The following is a 17,487-nucleotide window of genomic DNA, read 5'->3' on the forward strand; positions in this document are numbered from 1 at the left end:
TGGGCCTGGCTAATACTGGTCTCCAAGTCATTCTGTTTCGAACCTTCTTGGGTGTCGCCATATTCATGTGTTTACCCACGGCTGTGAGTCTCACTACTATTACGTTTCCTAAGGGGGCTTGGAGAATGTAGCCTTCGCTATGAAGGACATGGGACAACCGCTTGGCTATGCACTGGGGTTGGTGCTCGGCGGCATTTTTACGGACTCGATTGGTTGGCGGTGGGCATGTAACATGGTGGCTATTATCAATTTTGTCCTTTCGACAGCCTCTATTTGATCCCTTCCAGACGTGAAGCCGAGAGGCGAGAAGACGTAGACGAAATGGCTGGCGGAGGACATAGATTGGGCGGGTGCGGCCATCATGAGTGCTGCTTTGGGATTGCTGTTGATTGCTGTTGTATGTCTTGGCGACAATCACAACGTCTTATGCGAGCATCAAGGGCTCCGGAACCATTACTTGCCTAGCAGTTTTGGTGATTCTGCTATTGTATTCCCCCTGTGGATGAACTACCAGACGAACAGGGAACGACCGGCGTTGATTCCGAATAGATTGTGGAAGAATGCTGCGTTTACCACGAGTTGCCTGTCAGTCTTTTTTTGCTGGGCGGCTTGAATGGGATTGAGCATTTTACAACTCTCTAGTAAGGCCAAAAGCCAAGCGTCACGGGAGATGCCGAGGGATTCAGCTAACAGGAGGAATAGCTTTCAGCAAGTAGAAGGCCTGCCGGCTTTGCAAAGCTCCATTCGTTTCCTCCCTCACATTACCATGGGAATATGCGTCAATGCGGCTACGGCATATCTTATTTGCGAGTTCAAGTGCAGACTCTTGCGGTGCTTTCTGCTTTGGTCACCGTGGTAGCTCCGGCTCTGATGGCTACTGTCAAGGTTGGCGAAAATTACTGGTATGCCCCATTTTGGGCATTGTTTCTGTCCCCTGTCAACCCGGACTGTAGGTTTCAGTCTGCATTCCTGCTATTATTATTGCGATGAAGTAATCCGACGCTGAGGCGCCAATGATGCTGTACTCTTCACAGCATCAAATCTCATCATATCCGATGCATTCCCTGTCGACACGCAATCTCTAGCAGGCGGGGTCTTTTGGTGAGGTGTCACAATTTGGAAACTCGGTCGGCCTTGCTGTGACTGCAGCTATTGCTGCGTCAGTAACCGAGCACTCAGGCTCCAAGGACAGTAGAATTGCTTTGATGGGTGGCCTCCGAGCTGCCTTTTGGACTATTTTTGTTAGCGCGGCGGGAGTAGCTGTAATTTGTTTCTTTGGGTTGAGGAGGGGTGGACTCATTGGAAAGAAGGATGATCAATGGGAAAGACATGCCATATTATGAAAGGATAAGAAGAGCTAAGTATAAGAACAGGCGTGCGGATAGAATGGGACGAGGTCATCTCAGCATAGGGGTAACCACAGCCATATTGTCTGCCTGCACCAGTACTCCGTAGGCAGATGCTGCAATGTAGACATGCTGGAGTAATAAGACCTCGGGACGAGTATGAACCGGCCAGTCTATGGTTCTGCAGACACTTGAAAGTGTCGTATCCGCTGGTGTTGTCGCACAGCGTACAAATTACTCCGTCCAATTCTCGCTTTCTGGCTGCTACACGACGTGGGTGTCAGACTCGGGAACAGTTCGCGGGCTGTGACATGGCTCGTAAGTTGGTGTTGGTGTGACGAGCCCGACATCCGTCTGGTCTTCGTGTTCTATCTGCAAGCCCCGCCAATCAACCCGCCAAAGACACCGGCAGACGGTTGGGACCCCGTGTTCTCGAGGCCCAAACGTCAATGCCGCCAACGAGCCTCTTGGCCTCGTTTTTGGTGTCGCTCCTTTCCCTGTTGAGCCAAGAACTGGGTTCGGGCCCGCCTTCGGCTAGCAACGCCGCTAGTCGTTCCTGCCCGTTTGACCACTTGCACACCTGCCCGCTCATTTCTTTCCGCCACTTCGCAGTGCCACTTGCTCTTCCACTCAAACGGTCAGCGTCCCTGGCCTACTACGTCACGAGACTGGCGGTTGATCTTTTTGGCTCGCAACCCACCAACTCGCTCAACCGCACATCCAGCATCACCATCGTTTTTTTGGACATGGCCGTTGCGCCAAATTATGTATAACTAGTCGCTTCAACTCGACGAATTGCTATCATCCTAGCTTTTCCGACCGGCGCAAGGCCCAAGGAGCTCCGCCCGCTATGGCCGATTTCCACCCCGAGCTTCAGGCCAAACTCGACGACTTGCAACGCGAGTTAGAGGTAAGCGCGACAAAGACTCGCTCCTCGACGCTTCATCTGTCCTTTACCCCCTGGAGATGCTATTTTGCTGACCAAAACGTCTTCGTTCACAGGAAGGGGACATTACGGAGAAAGGGTAAGCGAATCCTGACCATTCCCTGGACCCTAGGGACCTTGGAGCCCAACAGGATGCCATGGCCCATGATGCCCTGATCTATCGGCAATGTCGACCGCCTCCACAATCTCCTGTTCATACTAACATTTTTCTCCTCGCCTCTAGCTACCAAAAGAAACGCACGCTATTGCTCTCTCAGTATGGCTATGGCGAACCCAGCGCGCCAGCTCTCGCACCTACCATCCACGAGCCGCCGCCTCGATCCGGGTTGCGAATTCAGCAAACTGATGACAACCCGCCCCATTCAATTTATGACGGTCATCGAGCCTCTGCTTATAATGCAGTGAGGGAAAATGGCTCTGACCCTGGGTCTCCAATTTACCGACCGAGTTCGGGCTACGGCGCTCCTTCAACAACTTCACAAGTCGCCGAGACACCACCCGCCAGCCTCCTTCGCCCCGGCGGCCCCGTAGCAGAGCGCTCTGTTCCTCTGCAGCGCGATTCACTTTTCATCACGGCTGCGACTGCATCTAGCGACGATCCTTCTCGGAGCGGAACGATGGTATCCAGGGATTATGCTTTCAATCCAGACCAGCAAGGTGCCTACATGGGTGCAGGCCATCAACAGCACCACCACCATCTACACCACCAGCCACAATTCGATGGCAGAACTCGAACATTGCAGGATTCCCAAGGCTACTTCTCGGACTTTGCCGGTCAGCAGCATTACGACCAGACTCCGTCTGGAGGAGAGTACGGGGCATCCCATAGGTATTCATCCGGGGAGGCTTTCTCTCCCACAGCTGCCATGGCTCCTCCCATGCTCACGGCGAACGACCTTCCACCGCCAGAAATATTAGAATATTTGCAGCCACTTGAGCCCCGAGAGGTACCATTTGCTATTCATGACCCACACGACGCCAACATCACCATGTCCCGTTTTGACAACCTGGCTGCTGTCTTGCGACACCGCGCTCGCACTACTGCCAAGGTGCCGGCGTACTGGGTCCTCGACAGCAAGGGCAAGGAAATCGCATCCATTACTTGGGACAAACTTGCCTCTAGGGCAGAAAAGGTTGCTCAAGTCATAAGGGATAAGAGCTCGCTGTACCGTGGCGACCGAGTTGCTCTTGTGTACCGTGATAGTGAAATCATTGATTTTGCCATTGCCTTAATGGGTTGCTTCATTGCAGGCGTAGTTGCCGTGCCAATCAACGATTTGCAAGACTATCAACGACTCAACTACATTCTGACTTCGACACAGGCACACCTTGCCTTGACGACAGATAACAACCTAAAGGCATTCCAGAGAGACATCACGACGCAGAAACTGACGTGGCCAAAGGGAGTCGAGTGGTGGAAGACGAATGAGTTTGGAAGTTATCATCCTAAAAAGAAGGAAGATGTACCCGCACTCTCAGTCCCTGATTTGGCATATATTGAATTTTCTAGGGCACCCACTGGAGACTTGAGAGGCGTCGTGCTGAGCCATCGCACTATCATGCATCAGATGGCGTGCTTGAGCGCAATTTTATCGACGATTCCAGGCAACGGGCCAGGTGACACCTTCAACCCGTCCTTAAGAGATAAAAATGGCCTTCTTATTGGCAACAGGAAGGCTGGTAGCGAAATTTTGCTCTCCTATTTGGAACCTCGTCAAGGTATTGGCATGATCCTTGGGGTTTTGTTGACAGTCTACGGCGGCCATACAACTGTTTGGTTTGACAACAAAGCCGTGGATGTACCCGGCCTTTACGCGCATCTCATTTCAAGATACAAAGCGACAGTCATGGTGGCAGACTACCCTGGCTTGAAGCGAGCGGCATATAATTACCAGCAAGACCCTATGACGACACGAAATTTCAAAAAGGGAATGGAACCCAACTTCCAGGCTGTCAAACTCTGCTTAATTGATACCCTCACCGTTGACGGAGAGTTCCACGAGGTTTTGGCCGACAGATGGTTGCGCCCACTTAGAAATGCCAGGGCTCGACAGGTTGTTGCACCTATGCTGTGCCTTCCGGAGCACGGCGGAATGGTGGTAAGTGTGAGAGATTGGTTGGGGGGCGAAGAACGTATGGGTGTACCGCTCAAGCTAGAACACGAGACAACCTCAGAGTCAGATTCGGATGATGACGGCAAAACTGCTAAACCCGTGCCCCCAAACGGATTTGGTAGCTTGCTGGGCGGCGGCACCACAACAACAACGGAAAAGAATGCCGGTAACACAGAAATGAATGAGGTACTCCTAGATCGCGAGGCTCTTAAAACAAACGAAGTAGTGGTTATGGCATATGGCGATGAGGTGGGCAAAAAGGCGCCGAACGAACCGGGCATGGTGAGAGTCGGCACATTTGGGTATCCTATACCAGATGCTACCCTTGCTGTTGTTGACCCAGAAACCGGTCTCCTCGCCTCTCCCCATACGGTTGGTGAGATCTGGGTAGACTCGCCTTCCTTGTCTGGTGGGTTTTGGGCTCAACCAAAGAATACTGAGCTTATTTTCCACGCGCGACCATACAAGTTTGAACCAGGAGAACCCACACCAACCCCTGTGGAACCCGAATTTCTGCGAACCGGCCTTCTTGGAACCGTCATCGAAGGCAAAATCTTTATTTTGGGACTCTATGAAGATCGCATTCGGCAGAAGGTGGAGTGGGTGGAACACGGCCACGAGATAGCCGAGTATCGATACTTCTTTGTGCAGCACATGGTTGTGAGCATCGTCAAAAATGTCCCAAAGATTTATGACTGCTCTGCCTTTGATGTCTTTGTCAACGACGAACACTTGCCCGTGGTTGTAGTGGAATCGGCGGCCGCGTCCACTGCTCCCCTTACATCGGGAGGCCCTCCCCGGCAACCCGATACCGCGTTGCTTGATTCTCTGGCCGAGAGGTGCATGGAAGTATTGATGGAAGAACATCATCTCAGACTCTACTGTGTTATGATCACTGCTCCCAACTCTTTACCACGTGTTATCAAGAATGGTAGACGCGAGATTGGAAACATGCTGTGCCGCCGAGAATACGACCTGGGCAATCTACCCTGTGTCCATGTCAAATTTGGAGTTGAGCATGCCGTGCTTAACTTGCCTATTGGTGTTGACCCAATAGGCGGCATTTGGTCCCAAATTGCGTCCGAATCGCGAGCCAATATTCTAGCCCCAGCAGATAAACAATATTCGGGTATCGACCGAAGGGAAGTTGTCATTGATGACCGAACATCCACTCCACTCAACAATTTTTCCTGCATCACAGATCTTATTCAGTGGCGAGTGGCCCGTCAACCAGAAGAGCTCTCGTATTGTACGATTGATGGTCGAGGTAGAGAAGGCAAGGGCATCACTTGGCGCAAGTTTGATCAAAGGGTCGCAGCTGTCGCGATGTATTTGAAGAATAAGGTCAAGGTACGACCCGGAGACCATGTGGTGCTTATGTACACACATTCCGAGGAGTTCGTCTTTGCCGTCCATGCTTGTATCAACCTGGGCGCCGTCGTCATTCCCATGGCACCTCTGGACCAGAATCGCTTGAACGAGGACGTGCCCGCATTCCTCCACATTGTTGCTGATTACAATGTGAAGGCCGTACTTGTCAACCATGAGGTGGATCATTTGATCAAGCTCAAGCCTGTTTCGAGTCACATCAAGCAGTCAGCCCAGATTCTCAAAATTGCCATTCCCAATGTCTACAACACCACCAAACCACCCAAGCAAAATAACGGTCTGCGTGACTTGGGCTTGACAATCGACCCAGCGTGGATTCGCCCAGGATATCCTGTGGTTATTTGGACATACTGGACGCCAGACCAGCGGAGAATAGCTGTCCAGCTGGGACACGATACCCTCATGGGAATGTGCAAGGTCCAGAAGGAGACATGTCAAATGACCAGCACACGCCCAGTTCTCGGGTGTGTGCGAAGTACTACGGGACTTGGTTTTGTGCATACCTGTCTCATGGGTATCTATATTGGCACACCGACCTACCTACTCTCTCCTGTCGAATTTGCTCAGAATCCCATGTCCCTGTTTGTTACATTATCACGATACAAGATTAAGGATACGTACGCAACCCCACAGATGTTGGATCACGCCATGGCTGCAATGCACGCGAAAGGCTTTACCTTGCACGAGTTGAAGAACATGATGATCACTTCCGACAGCCGTCCTCGAGTCGATGTTTTCCAAAAAGTGCGAATGCATTTTGCACCATCTGGGCTTGATAGAACAGCAATCAATACGGTGTACTCGCATGTTCTGAACCCGATGATTGCATCAAGATCGTACATGTGTATCGAGCCCATTGAAATCTGGCTCGACACTAAAGCGCTTCGACGAGGATTGGTCGTCCCTGTTGACCCTGAAGCGGAGCCCAAAGCCCTGCTTGTGCAAGACTCTGGCATGGTCCCGGTTTCAACACAAATTGCAATTGTAAATCCAGAGAATCGCATGCATTGCTACGACGGAGAATACGGCGAGATTTGGGTTGATTCCGAGGCTTGTGTCAAGTCCTTTTACGGATCGAAAGACGCCTTTGATGCTGAAAGATTTGATGGACGCACCGTTGACGGTGATCCAGGAGTAGCCTACGTCCGAACGGGCGACCTTGGTTTTCTGCACAACGTGAGCCGGCCTATCGGGCCGGGCGGAGCCTTGGTTGATATGCAAGTTCTCTTCGTGCTAGGCAGCATTGGCGAGACGTTTGAAATCAACGGTCTCAGCCATTTCCCCATGGATATTGAGTATTCGGTTGAACGTTCCCACCGGAACATTGTCCCTGGTGGCTGGTAAGTCGGGGTATTTGCAAGAACGCTCTTTTGGTTCGTCTGCTAATCCAGTGTATAGTGCTGTGTTCCAGGCTGGCGGCCTTGTCGTTGTTCTGGTTGAAGTTAGTCGAAAGCCTTACTTGGCGTCCATTGTGCCTGTTATCGTCAATGCCATTCTGAATGAGCATCAAATCATCGTCGACATTGTGGCATTTGTCAGCAAAGGCGACTTCCCTCGCTCTCGACTCGGTGAGAAGCAGCGCGGCAAGATTCTCGCTGGATGGGTCACGCGCAAGCTGCGTACACTGGCACAATTCGCCATTCGCGACCTCGACGCAGGCGCCATAGGCGAGTCCGGCAGCGGCAGTGGCCCTGGCGATCTTGCGGATGCCAATCGAATGTCCACAGGAAGCATCCGCAGTTCAGGTGTACCTGCTGGCGCATCAAGCTTACGAAACGTCGAGCATGCACCGCAGATCTTGGAGCAAGAGGAGCTAGACGTCCAAATGAATCGCATGGCGCACATGCCACCCGCTTCGGCTCCTGGCACCGCATCAACGGTTACGCATGACGATCAAGTGACGCCGACAGGATTCGCCCAGGGTGTATCATCGGATACTCATAGTCAAGGAACTTTAAGCCGCAACTCGGCGGGGCAGCCTGGATATTTTGACGATGCACAGCGGAATAGTGAGGCGGCCTATAAGGATGACCAGGCTCCAGCTGTTGGGCCGAAGCCGGACTCATCAAGAAGTCAGGACCAGCCCAACGCCTCAAAAAAACGAATGGTCCTACCGGGTGTGGACGGTAGGGAAGGGTTTCAATTTTGGGACACCCCCCAGGGAGAGGATGACGAGACGGACTGGACGGCCGATGCAATTATGCACATGAATCTTGCTGGAGATATGGGCTCTAGATGACGACCATACAAAGGGAAAAAGTATGACTGTGGTCTCGAGCTCCGCCTAATTACTGCGAAACCCGGTAGACCACATGTGTGAAGCGAGGCAACGGCGCGAGGGTGTTGTATACCGCATGGGTTGTGATGTAAGCCCCTTTTTTTATTTTTCTTTCCTGCTGCCTTCATGTTTCTGGATTATGAATATGCTTTGGGCAAACATAAATGGACCTTGGTTTGACTTGTATAGGCATGGGAAAGCGCTACACCAACATGAATATACAATACCAGCGTAGACGCTGTTTTTAACTTGTAAATTATGTGTACATCTATGCAAAGCCGTGTATGTTTATGCACTGGGACTCGCGCTAACCGAAACGTCGAAAAGGAAAATACAAGCAGAATTGCCACAGCAAATCCATCATCCCTCAGGTATCTTCCATTTGTGCCACCCTTCAACCCAGCCCATCCTTGATGGCTCGGCACCATTTTCATCTCGGTTTGTTGAGACGGCATATTTGAAACGTTGATGTCTATCAACAAGACTGTCCCACCGTCAGTGTGGCAGCCAACATGGCATCCAGCACGAAGTGTATTTGCCCGGGTACTTCTTGCGGCGCCGGAGTGGGCATCACCTCATGAGCCTGATCATTCGTCTTCGCATCATAGTATGGCGACTGCGAGCCTGGGGTTTGACCTGTGTTGCTATTTGGACGTTTGCCCACTCCATTGATGAGCGAATGCTTCACTCTGGAAGTGCCTCGTCTGCGAGTCTCCAGCCGAGGAAGCCCGCTGCTGCAAGGATAATGACACCCAGCGCGACGCCGACGCCAATGCCCGCGGCGGCACTGGACGACAGACCGCTCGAAGAGGATATGCTGGGGGCGGCGGTTGGGCTGTCAAGTGGAGGGTCCTCGTGACGGTTGATGCGGGAATCTTGCTGCGGTCAGCGCACGTCTCCAGTTCGTTGCCATGACGAAGAGCACCTACGTCGGTGAAGGTGGTCGAGTACGCGCCGTCGTTGATGTCGGACACGCTCGTCGTCAGCCAGCGCTGCGGCTTCTGGTAGTTCCTCGTGTCGGGTGTCGCTGCTCATAAACGGCGGGTTCCCGATGTGCACGTCCATGTTGAAGCTGGTGCCGTTGCGGACGTTCTGCAGGCGGTAGGTGCTGTTGCTGCCGGGCCACATGGTGATATCCCACATCTGGGAGTCGGCAGCAGACACGGCTGCGTGCGCTGCTCGTCAATCTCGTCCCTGTCGAGGCACGTCGTGAGCTGTTTCTTGATGCCGCGCACCGAGGAGCGCACGGCGTGCCGGGGTTCGCGGGCATGAACTGCCAGTGCTGGGCGGGCGTGACGTTGACCCAGAGGCGAGCTTGTCGCCGTTGTTCTTGGCCTCGTCGACGTTCTGGAGCATGGATTCGAACGTGGCCTTGCCGTGGCTGTCTACGCGGCCTTCTGTCGCTGCTGGGGGGGTTGGGAGGTTTGTGTTTTTGGGGGGGAAGAGCTAGGCGGACGGACCGTGGTACCACACGTTGGCCTTGAGTTGGACGGGTTGAGGTCGTCGCCCATTTGAAGTGTTTGGACGACCACTTGCAATCTTTGTTGGTTGGTGGCTACGCGTGTTATGCAATGTTCGAGACGGGTTTTTGCTGGCGCTGAGGTGAGCTGTTGCGCGTTTTTGCAGATGAGATAGCTAGTTGATGAAGAATGGAGCAAAGTTGAGCACTCGACACTTGGGAAAACACGGACACTGGCAACCCGTGGGCTCGACAGGATCGACAGCCCGTTTCAACATGACAACTACCATGGTCACTTACATGGGTCCCCGATCCCGCCGGCCACGCTTGCGGCGGAGGCCTTGTCGGACTAGTATCATGGATCATGTCCTGTCAGCATGGCCAGATGCGCGCGAGGGAGCCATGGGCCAAGGCTGACGGGGACGCAAAACTAGGGCCGCAGACTACCACATGCTTATGCAGTTTTTGATTTCCCCTTCAATGACATGTTGCTCTGGTAGTTTTCGGTCTCTGTTTGGCAGCATGTGCTTTGGGGGAGATGAGCACGACAGTGATGATGAACCTCTGCTTCCGGAGAGACTGGGTCTGAGACATGTTGCGATGACATGTCTGGTGTTTTGTGAGAGAACAAGTTGGGAACTAGCTGGACGGCAAGGCGCTACCTCTCCAAGGACGTGGCAAGAAATGCACATTGTCGCATGTGTTTACTACCAACGACCGATGATTCAACTACTTGACAGTCATTCCCATCGAGTGTCTGATCCCACTACCTACATCGCCCAGATGGAAGTACCTAGGCCTGACCTTCAACGTTCTGCCAGCGGATAAGGTCATCGGAGATGACTGAAAAGATAAAATTCATGCCTTAACCAAACCAGTAGTGGGGAAAGACGCCAAGTATTTGTACTATATGGTAGGCAATGTCATTGCGCTCCGTTGGTGGCTTCTAATGAACGACGAACTAGCAACGGGACCGGACGCGAGATGACCTGCGCTGGCGGCTGTGCAAGCCCGATGGCATTTTGAATGAAAGCTCTTCACCATTACGCTTCTTCTTTACGAAGCTGGCCGTATCGTGCGCCAGTTGAAGATGGTCTGCCTGGACTTGGTCCTGCTGATATGGTAGGAGGTTAACAGACACGCAGATAGCAGACTGCCTCCTATGCTATAGGTCGCAACATGGCGATGTGTGACCCTTGAAATCCATGACTTTCTTCTCCTATCAATGTCAATCGCAATCAATGTGTGTTCCAACCCCTGCTGCTCTACCTGTGGCCGTTGCCAGAGACCTTTCTGCCGCCCGAGGCCACCACATGGCCACCACCACAGACCAACACCTTCTTACCTGCTTAACTGTGGCCTAAACGCGACTATGAATTGATTGCACAATGGCTCCTTTCCAGGGTTTCCCGTCTCCATGAGGGTGGCGCGGGCGGCTAGCACGGGCCGCTGTGTCAGGAGGCCACCCCCAGTTCCAAACTCGGCAACGGAAAGAGCCGTTGGTATGAAACGAGAATATGATGGAAGCGAGGATTGCTAAACTGTCTGGTTCCGCCTTGTCAGTCTCCAAAGAGCGGCATCAAGGAGCCAGGGGCTTCGACGGGGTCTGCAAATATCAAGACAACATAGCACTGCCCTCGCGTCTGGCAGCACTAAGCGCCAAGGCCTGTTCTAACCAGACACCATATGATGACACAAATTCTTTCATGGGTCGTCTATGGTAGTCACAAAGGAGGAACCGGTGGCTTAGTGCTGAGCTCGACATCCGCCCATCAACCCGCGGTTCACGGGGCGCACATTTAGCGCCGCAAGCGACTGACCATCGAATCGGTTAAACAAATCCTGGGATCGACTGCATTGTCCCCGAATCCCTAGCGCGCGTGGGCTTGAAAGAGATTGCGGCTGAGCCTCCGCCACGTTCCAGTTTTGGAAGTGCCTGTACACCTCCGAGCCTCGTGTCCAACACCTGTGTCTGTTATTATCAGCAATTTCGGTTCGTCCCGCAATAGGTGTATGCTTAAAAGGACAAGAAATAAGATTCTCGCACGTCTCCATTGTTTCTTGCCCGAGACTCGTGGAAGTTCCGTTTCATTCACATTCTGTATGGACGACCCATGTGCTGTGGTGAGAATACGGTGCCATCCATGGCAACCTGCAGATAGACCAACGAGGTCATGTTAACCCTAAAGAAAGAAAGCTACAGGCCAGTCCTTGAATCGCGTGTCGGTTCTTCGGAAATTCCCAGTGACTGACTTGGCGCTACAGAGCTTCCTTGCCGACAACTACGGACATGGCAATATGCAAACCTGTGATGGGTACAAGCGCAGTCAGTGGAGTATTTGCAGTGATCAATGAATCCAGTGTGCTGAGTCTCTAAGCGCTACAATTGGAAGTGTCGGGTGGTATCTTGCTAGTGTTCCGATCGAACCATCGTTGTGCCGAATACTCGAAAACATGGGTAGAAATAGCGCACTGACGTCCGATTTGAGATCCCAATCCTCTTGGGCTTCTGAACTTGAAACATTGAGTTTCTCGTCGGGCCTGTGTTTCGAAGAGTCTAGGTAACGACACGATCGAGACCAGTGCTTCCTACTTCAGCAACCATAGCAAAGGTCCATATGGGCTAACCTCAGTATACTGCGTATCAATGAATATGCCGCATTCCTTGAACTGCTTATGAGCTGAATTATTCGTACAGCCTTCATTTACCACTTACAAGGCAGCATAGCACAAGTGCTCCAAGGCAGAGATGACAATCACAGCAACATCGCCAACTGGTCAGCAATGTCGAATTCAGACAACAGCCAAGTCAACAGGTTGCAAGCAAGGCATCGCTGTTCAAATAGTGTGTCGACTTGGCAGAGCCGTTTCTCACACCCAGGGGAAATCGTTGGTGGCTCCGATATTTTCTTTTGATCCCTTGGACGGCTCTCAGGTCAAAGCATCCCAATTGTTCTTTGAGCAAGTGTCCACCTGTACAAAACGCCGCGCCCTTTAGCTACCGTGTCACAAACCCTTAAAGGAATGAATAGAGAAAGGCAGGGATCGAGCAAAGGGCCGGGCCCAATGAAGATTTTTGGCTCTCACCTTGAATTGAGCTTTTGTCTGTTGGCGCAATGTGCGCAACATAGGCTAGGAAATGCGTCCGACCATGTACGCTTGGTGTTCAACGTCAAAGCTTAATATGAAGCAAAAGTGATTACCGACGCAAAATCAAGCGCATAATGCTCAAATGACATGGGCGTGGTAGATAGTTCTCCCGAGGCAGGTACGAGTCCGTGGAATAAAGACGTATTTCAACGACGGCCCTCCAATGTTGACGCAGGCCATGCCGCGTTGATCCATCGAATAGGAAAAACCGCAGGTGACTTGCCTGCTGCAGATGTCAACCGTCGCTTTTGATGCTGCGGACTCTCTTGAACTTCTTCTTGGATGGTTCTCGCCGTGGCTGAGTTGGGCAACAGTCGAATGGCTCAAACGGAGCAGGGCAAACCTGCATTGTTTGATGGCGTAAAGGGCTTTGGGGCCGCGGACCTTTCAACACTTCACCTTTGAACATCTTCATGCCATATTCTTGTATGCTTTCCGCTTTCTGGTTCATTGTTCTTGTTCTGGGGATCAAACCCGACCGGCAGCGTCCAAAGTTGCCAGCGACATGGCCTTCTTTTCAGCCTTCTCCCCAAGACATTTGCCATGGATGCAGCTCTTGGGTCCTTGATTGAACTCCTGCGTCTGATGAAAAAGCCAGGGAGATTTCGGACGCGTTGCCCAGTCTCGTCGAGCGATGGCGACGCTCGCCACACCTCCAGCAGTCAATGATGCTTCTTGCCAGTGATGCTACGTTGTGCCAAACAAAGTTCTGCAGGCATTCACGAATACTAGGAATTTCTTTCTGCCATGGTGTGAAGGCGTGAGCTCTCGAATAAATGAGATTCATGAAAACCAATCGGTTCAGAGATGACATGTTCAAATCGCGTACCCCGAGCTCGGTAACTGTAGGCTTCATTCCCCCTCTCCCTCACTGAATGGGCGGAATCAAGTCCATAGGTGGATTGAAAGCCCAACAAAGTCACCTTGAGCACACATAAAAGTTCAAAGTGTCTTGGTAGGCAGCGTTCACGGAAGGCGAACATAGAGGGCCTTGGTTAACAGTGGACTTGTTCAGGGAGGATAATCCAGCAAGCCGCAGCCTTTGTACGCGGCGAAAGAGACGCAATGCCCTTTGGGCGACTGTTTGTGAGATAGAACAAGAGCAAGAAGTGCATAGAGGTGCTGTAAATCTCTTTCTCTCAGTCTCTTGCCGTGATCAAATCGTACTTTCCGCTCCCGGTCCCCTTTCCACTCACTCTTATAAAAATGGTCCATCCCCAGCCTCGACTTTTTCTTGGCACAATGTTCAATCCATACGACCAAAAGTTCTAGCCATGGACGACTATAATAGCCCCAGGCGTCACCATGCCGCACAGAATATCAACACCGGCCACGCAAGGTCAAACACCCCAGGGCCGCCTTTCAACGCAGCCAGCATGACGAGTAATACTGGCGCCATGGCGCCCCCGGGACGCAGGCCAAATATAGCCCTTGATATCCATGGTTCTGGACAGCAACAGCTCCAAGTCGACGCCAACTATAGCGGCTACGGCGGCTATCACATGGGCAACGACCCGAACATGCATCTTGGCATGGAGCCACAGCCTCAGAATATTCTATACGCCCCGAACCCCTACTCGTCTCCCGCGGCACTGGCCAACCCAATTCAGGGCCTACAAGCTAATAACGCTACCGTAAACATGGGCAACCTCGGCGGCCAAGCTCGCGGGCAATCGTTGAGGCAGCACTCCCAGATGCTGTTGCGCGGAATGCAGGCGTTTACTCCAACCCAATGCGCTTCTACCGGATACCAGCCAAGCCTCGACGGCCGAGATGACATGTTTTACAGCACCGACGCAAGCGCAGGTCATAATATCGATGAAGCGTACGGTGGCCCGGTTGCAAGCCACCAAGCTCTTGGTGCCACGACCGTTGGTGCGGCCCCGTCTTCGCAACGGGCACGTCGTCGTCAAGGCATTTCGAAAACTTCACAGCCTGCTACAAGTCATGGCGTACCAGACTCGAATACCAAAGAAGACTGCAACGACGAGGACCTCTACAACGACGAGGACCTCTACAACAACGAGGACCTCGACAACGACGAATACGAGGACCACGACAGCGACAAGCATGGTAGGACCATCAATGATGATATAGACTATGATGGCGAGGACGGAAAACTCCACAACCCTAGCCCAGACGAGGAAGAAAAGCTCGACGAAAAGTTTCGAGAGGAAGAGGTTGGAGAGCCTGATGGCAGAAAATACGGGCAGTGTTGCAACGACCGCGATTCCAAGAAAAAGAAGAAGCCTAATACTAAGCCAGAAAACGTCTATCCAAGTTTTCGACAATATCTTCGTCAACAAGGTATAAATTTGCAAGACTTCTGCAAGCCAAGAGCAATGGGGAAGATGCAGTTCCAGTACAACCAAGAAGGGCAGCTGGAGGGTTCGTCTTTTAACTCTAAGCAAATCAGGGAATACGTGAAATATAAACGGGAGGAACACGCCCTCGATGACAAAAAGTCCTCGGAAGACACTCGGAAACCCCAGTTCATCATGTGGCTTCAGAGCCCCCCATGCCAAGCCACAGATCGCATGAAAGGCATCCATAATAAATGCAGGTGGGAAGATTGCCCCTCCGACTCGGCCCAAATCGCACCAGGGTGGTTCAGGGTTGCGTTCGATGAGCATCCGGAGGCAACGTCGGTTGGGAAAATTGACCCTCTGAAACCAGCCCTCTGCCTCCATCTGTGGTGCTTCGAAAAGATCTTCAGCAGAAGCGAGATGCGGGAATTTCTAGAAGGCGGGTATCTCAAGGGCGACACTCGCAAACCACTTGGCAAGGAGGATAAAAATATTGTGACTTTGGAAAAGGACGGCAGAAAAGGCGCCAGCAGCGTAATCAAGGAGTGGCAAGATGCAAAGAATGAGGCCGAGGTTCTGGAGAAGCATCGCAGACTACTTTATCTCGGTCACGAGGTCGACGCAGGAGACAACAAGGCCCCTGGCCACATACTGAAACGTGGACGGAGGTACCGGGACGAGCACCTTCTCTCATTAGCTTGCAAGTTGACTCTCTGGCAGGCCGACATGCTCCCTAAACACGGTTCCATGGTAAAAGGCAAAGGGACCAGGACGAGGTGCCGAGAGAAGCGCAATGAAGACGTGCCAGAGGGCCTCAGGAACACGCTCGATTATAACCTTGGCGACCTTGAAGCCTCCATTGTCATAGCACGTCTCAAGAAAGTGTGGCATGGGACCACCCTGGATGGTGCAGTACAATTCTGGAAAACAAAAGAAAAAGAACATCAAGGTGCGTTAAACATGTGCCAGGGAAAACTTGAAAAGGCCAAGAAGGTTGAAAAAATACACAAGGACGCATACAATGAGGCTGAACAAGAGTGCCGGAAGGCTGAAGAAAAGTACGGGAAGGCTGAAGAAAAGTACAAGAAGGCTAAACAAGACTGCGAGACGGCTGAAAACAACTTGAAAAAGGCTAAAGAGCAAGCTGCAAAGCACACTGAACCGGGAAGAGGTGTTGCAAACAGGGAAGCCACCAAGGCAAAAGGTAAGAACAGGGCCGCCGTCGAGGAGACGGATGAAGATGCCCAAGACGCCAAAAGGAGGCGTGACCGGGCTCGCCGAGATCTTGCAAAAGCCGAAGAAGAAAAAGATGCAGCCGAACTGAAGAAAACTGAAGCCGGCCGGAAGAAAACTGAAGCCGACCTGAAGAAAAAAAATGCCGAAGGATCTCTGGAAACGGTCACGAAAGATCGACAAAAACTGGAGGCAAGCGTCGAAGAGAAGACAAGAAAACTTGCCGCAGCTCGCGCAAAAAAAGAAGAGAAACAAAAGAATCGTGACGAAGCTACTGAGGAGGTACACAAAAATAACGACATAGTCCTCCGCAGCATTGACGAAGGTATTGAGAAATTAGAAAAAGAGCCCGCCAGGGAGAAGTTTGAATCCCCATCTATCGACGCTGGCTACGAATCAACCAGTACCGAGCAGCTGCACAAAAAGAAGACGAGCAAGGGGAAGAAGAGCGGCACGGGGACGACGACGACGGCGCGCCAAGGCAGCAAAAACTCGCCGGTGGTCATCACGAGCTCGCCATCTCTATGCACGAGCGGGAATGGAGAACAGGAAGAAGAAGAATCGGCTTCTTCTCCAGGCACCGCCAGTAAAGGCAGGTGCTCGGGCAGACGGCTGTCAGGCACAAACTTGCTAAAAGATGAAGCTTGGGAAGACTGGCTGTCTGAGAGCCTGATCACGGTGGATGGAAAGCCGCCGAGTCCCTCCATGATGCTCGGGCCAAGTTCGCCGTCCTTGGGCCAATCCATATACACGGCGACACCTCCCGGCGTTGCCTCGACGCCAAAGGCACGGGCGCCGCAGGGCCGAGTCCTGGAGGAAGCACCAGACGAGGACGAGGACGAAGACGGGCCCTGCAGGATCAAGCAAGAACCCGGGGCAGCGTCGCGGAAGCGCAGCCTGTGGGAACTACCAGACTACAACGACACCAAGGATCCCCCCAGGGCAAAGCGAGCACGCATTGCAGCTCCGCAACAATCCTCCGGCGCCACCGACAGGCCAACACGACGCAAGAGGCGCGCCGACGACGATGCAGCCGGCGAACATCCCCAGAAGAGGATGCATCGATAGATCGGACATCATTTTCCAGGGCGGAGGCGCCAGGAATCGGAGGAGCCAAGTTCCAAGACTATTCCGGCGGCGCTACTCAAAAGCATCAGTTGATATTTTTTGGATAACTATGGTGTGCTTGGTACATGTATTTGGTTTTACCCTGTTTCAACCTAAAGTGCGTTTTGAGGAATAGAAAGTGTGCAATTGGAGGAGACA

General features: G+C 52.3%; 4 protein-coding genes across 5 annotated transcripts; 3 read left to right on the forward strand and 1 right to left on the reverse strand.

Moving 5' to 3' along the window:
* Nucleotides 1-1,988: 1,988 nt before the first annotated feature.
* On the forward strand, nucleotides 1,989-9,387 carry J3458_001155 (uncharacterized protein). Of its 2 annotated transcripts, XM_066116571.1 has the most exons (3): nucleotides 1,989-2,371; nucleotides 2,516-7,135; nucleotides 7,194-9,387. In XM_066116571.1, exons 2-3 carry the CDS (start codon nucleotides 2,910-2,912, stop codon nucleotides 8,032-8,034), a joined length of 5,067 nt encoding a protein of 1,688 aa, XP_065978453.1. In that variant the 5' UTR covers nucleotides 1,989-2,371; nucleotides 2,516-2,909; the 3' UTR covers nucleotides 8,035-9,387. The 2 variants fall into 2 exon arrangements, with proteins under 2 accessions (XP_065978453.1, XP_065978452.1); XM_066116570.1 differs by lacking the exon at nucleotides 1,989-2,371 and having other exon boundaries at nucleotides 2,443-8,324; nucleotides 8,401-8,871.
* Nucleotides 8,758-9,216, reverse strand: J3458_001156 (uncharacterized protein; the record flags this gene model as incomplete). Its single annotated transcript, XM_007815308.2, has 2 exons — nucleotides 8,758-8,948; nucleotides 9,003-9,216. 2 exons carry the CDS (start codon nucleotides 9,214-9,216, stop codon nucleotides 8,758-8,760), a joined length of 405 nt encoding a protein of 134 aa, XP_007813499.2.
* A 529-nt stretch (nucleotides 9,388-9,916) lies between the features above and the next one.
* On the forward strand, nucleotides 9,917-10,371 carry J3458_022428 (uncharacterized protein). The gene has a single exon (XM_066123012.1). It carries the CDS (start codon nucleotides 9,983-9,985, stop codon nucleotides 10,358-10,360), a length of 378 nt encoding a protein of 125 aa, XP_065978454.1. The 5' UTR covers nucleotides 9,917-9,982; the 3' UTR covers nucleotides 10,361-10,371.
* A 3,585-nt stretch (nucleotides 10,372-13,956) lies between these two features.
* On the forward strand, nucleotides 13,957-17,289 carry J3458_001157 (uncharacterized protein; the record flags this gene model as incomplete). The annotated part of the gene is made up of 1 exon (XM_007815309.2): nucleotides 13,957-17,289. One exon carries the CDS (start codon nucleotides 13,957-13,959, stop codon nucleotides 17,287-17,289), a length of 3,333 nt encoding a protein of 1,110 aa, XP_007813500.2.
* Between the last annotated feature and the right edge of the window lie 198 nt (nucleotides 17,290-17,487).

Source organism: Metarhizium acridum (genome assembly GCF_019434415.1).
Source record: "Metarhizium acridum strain ARSEF 324 chromosome Unknown scaffold_1, whole genome shotgun sequence".
Classification (NCBI taxonomy): Eukaryota; Fungi; Ascomycota; class Sordariomycetes; order Hypocreales; family Clavicipitaceae; genus Metarhizium; species Metarhizium acridum.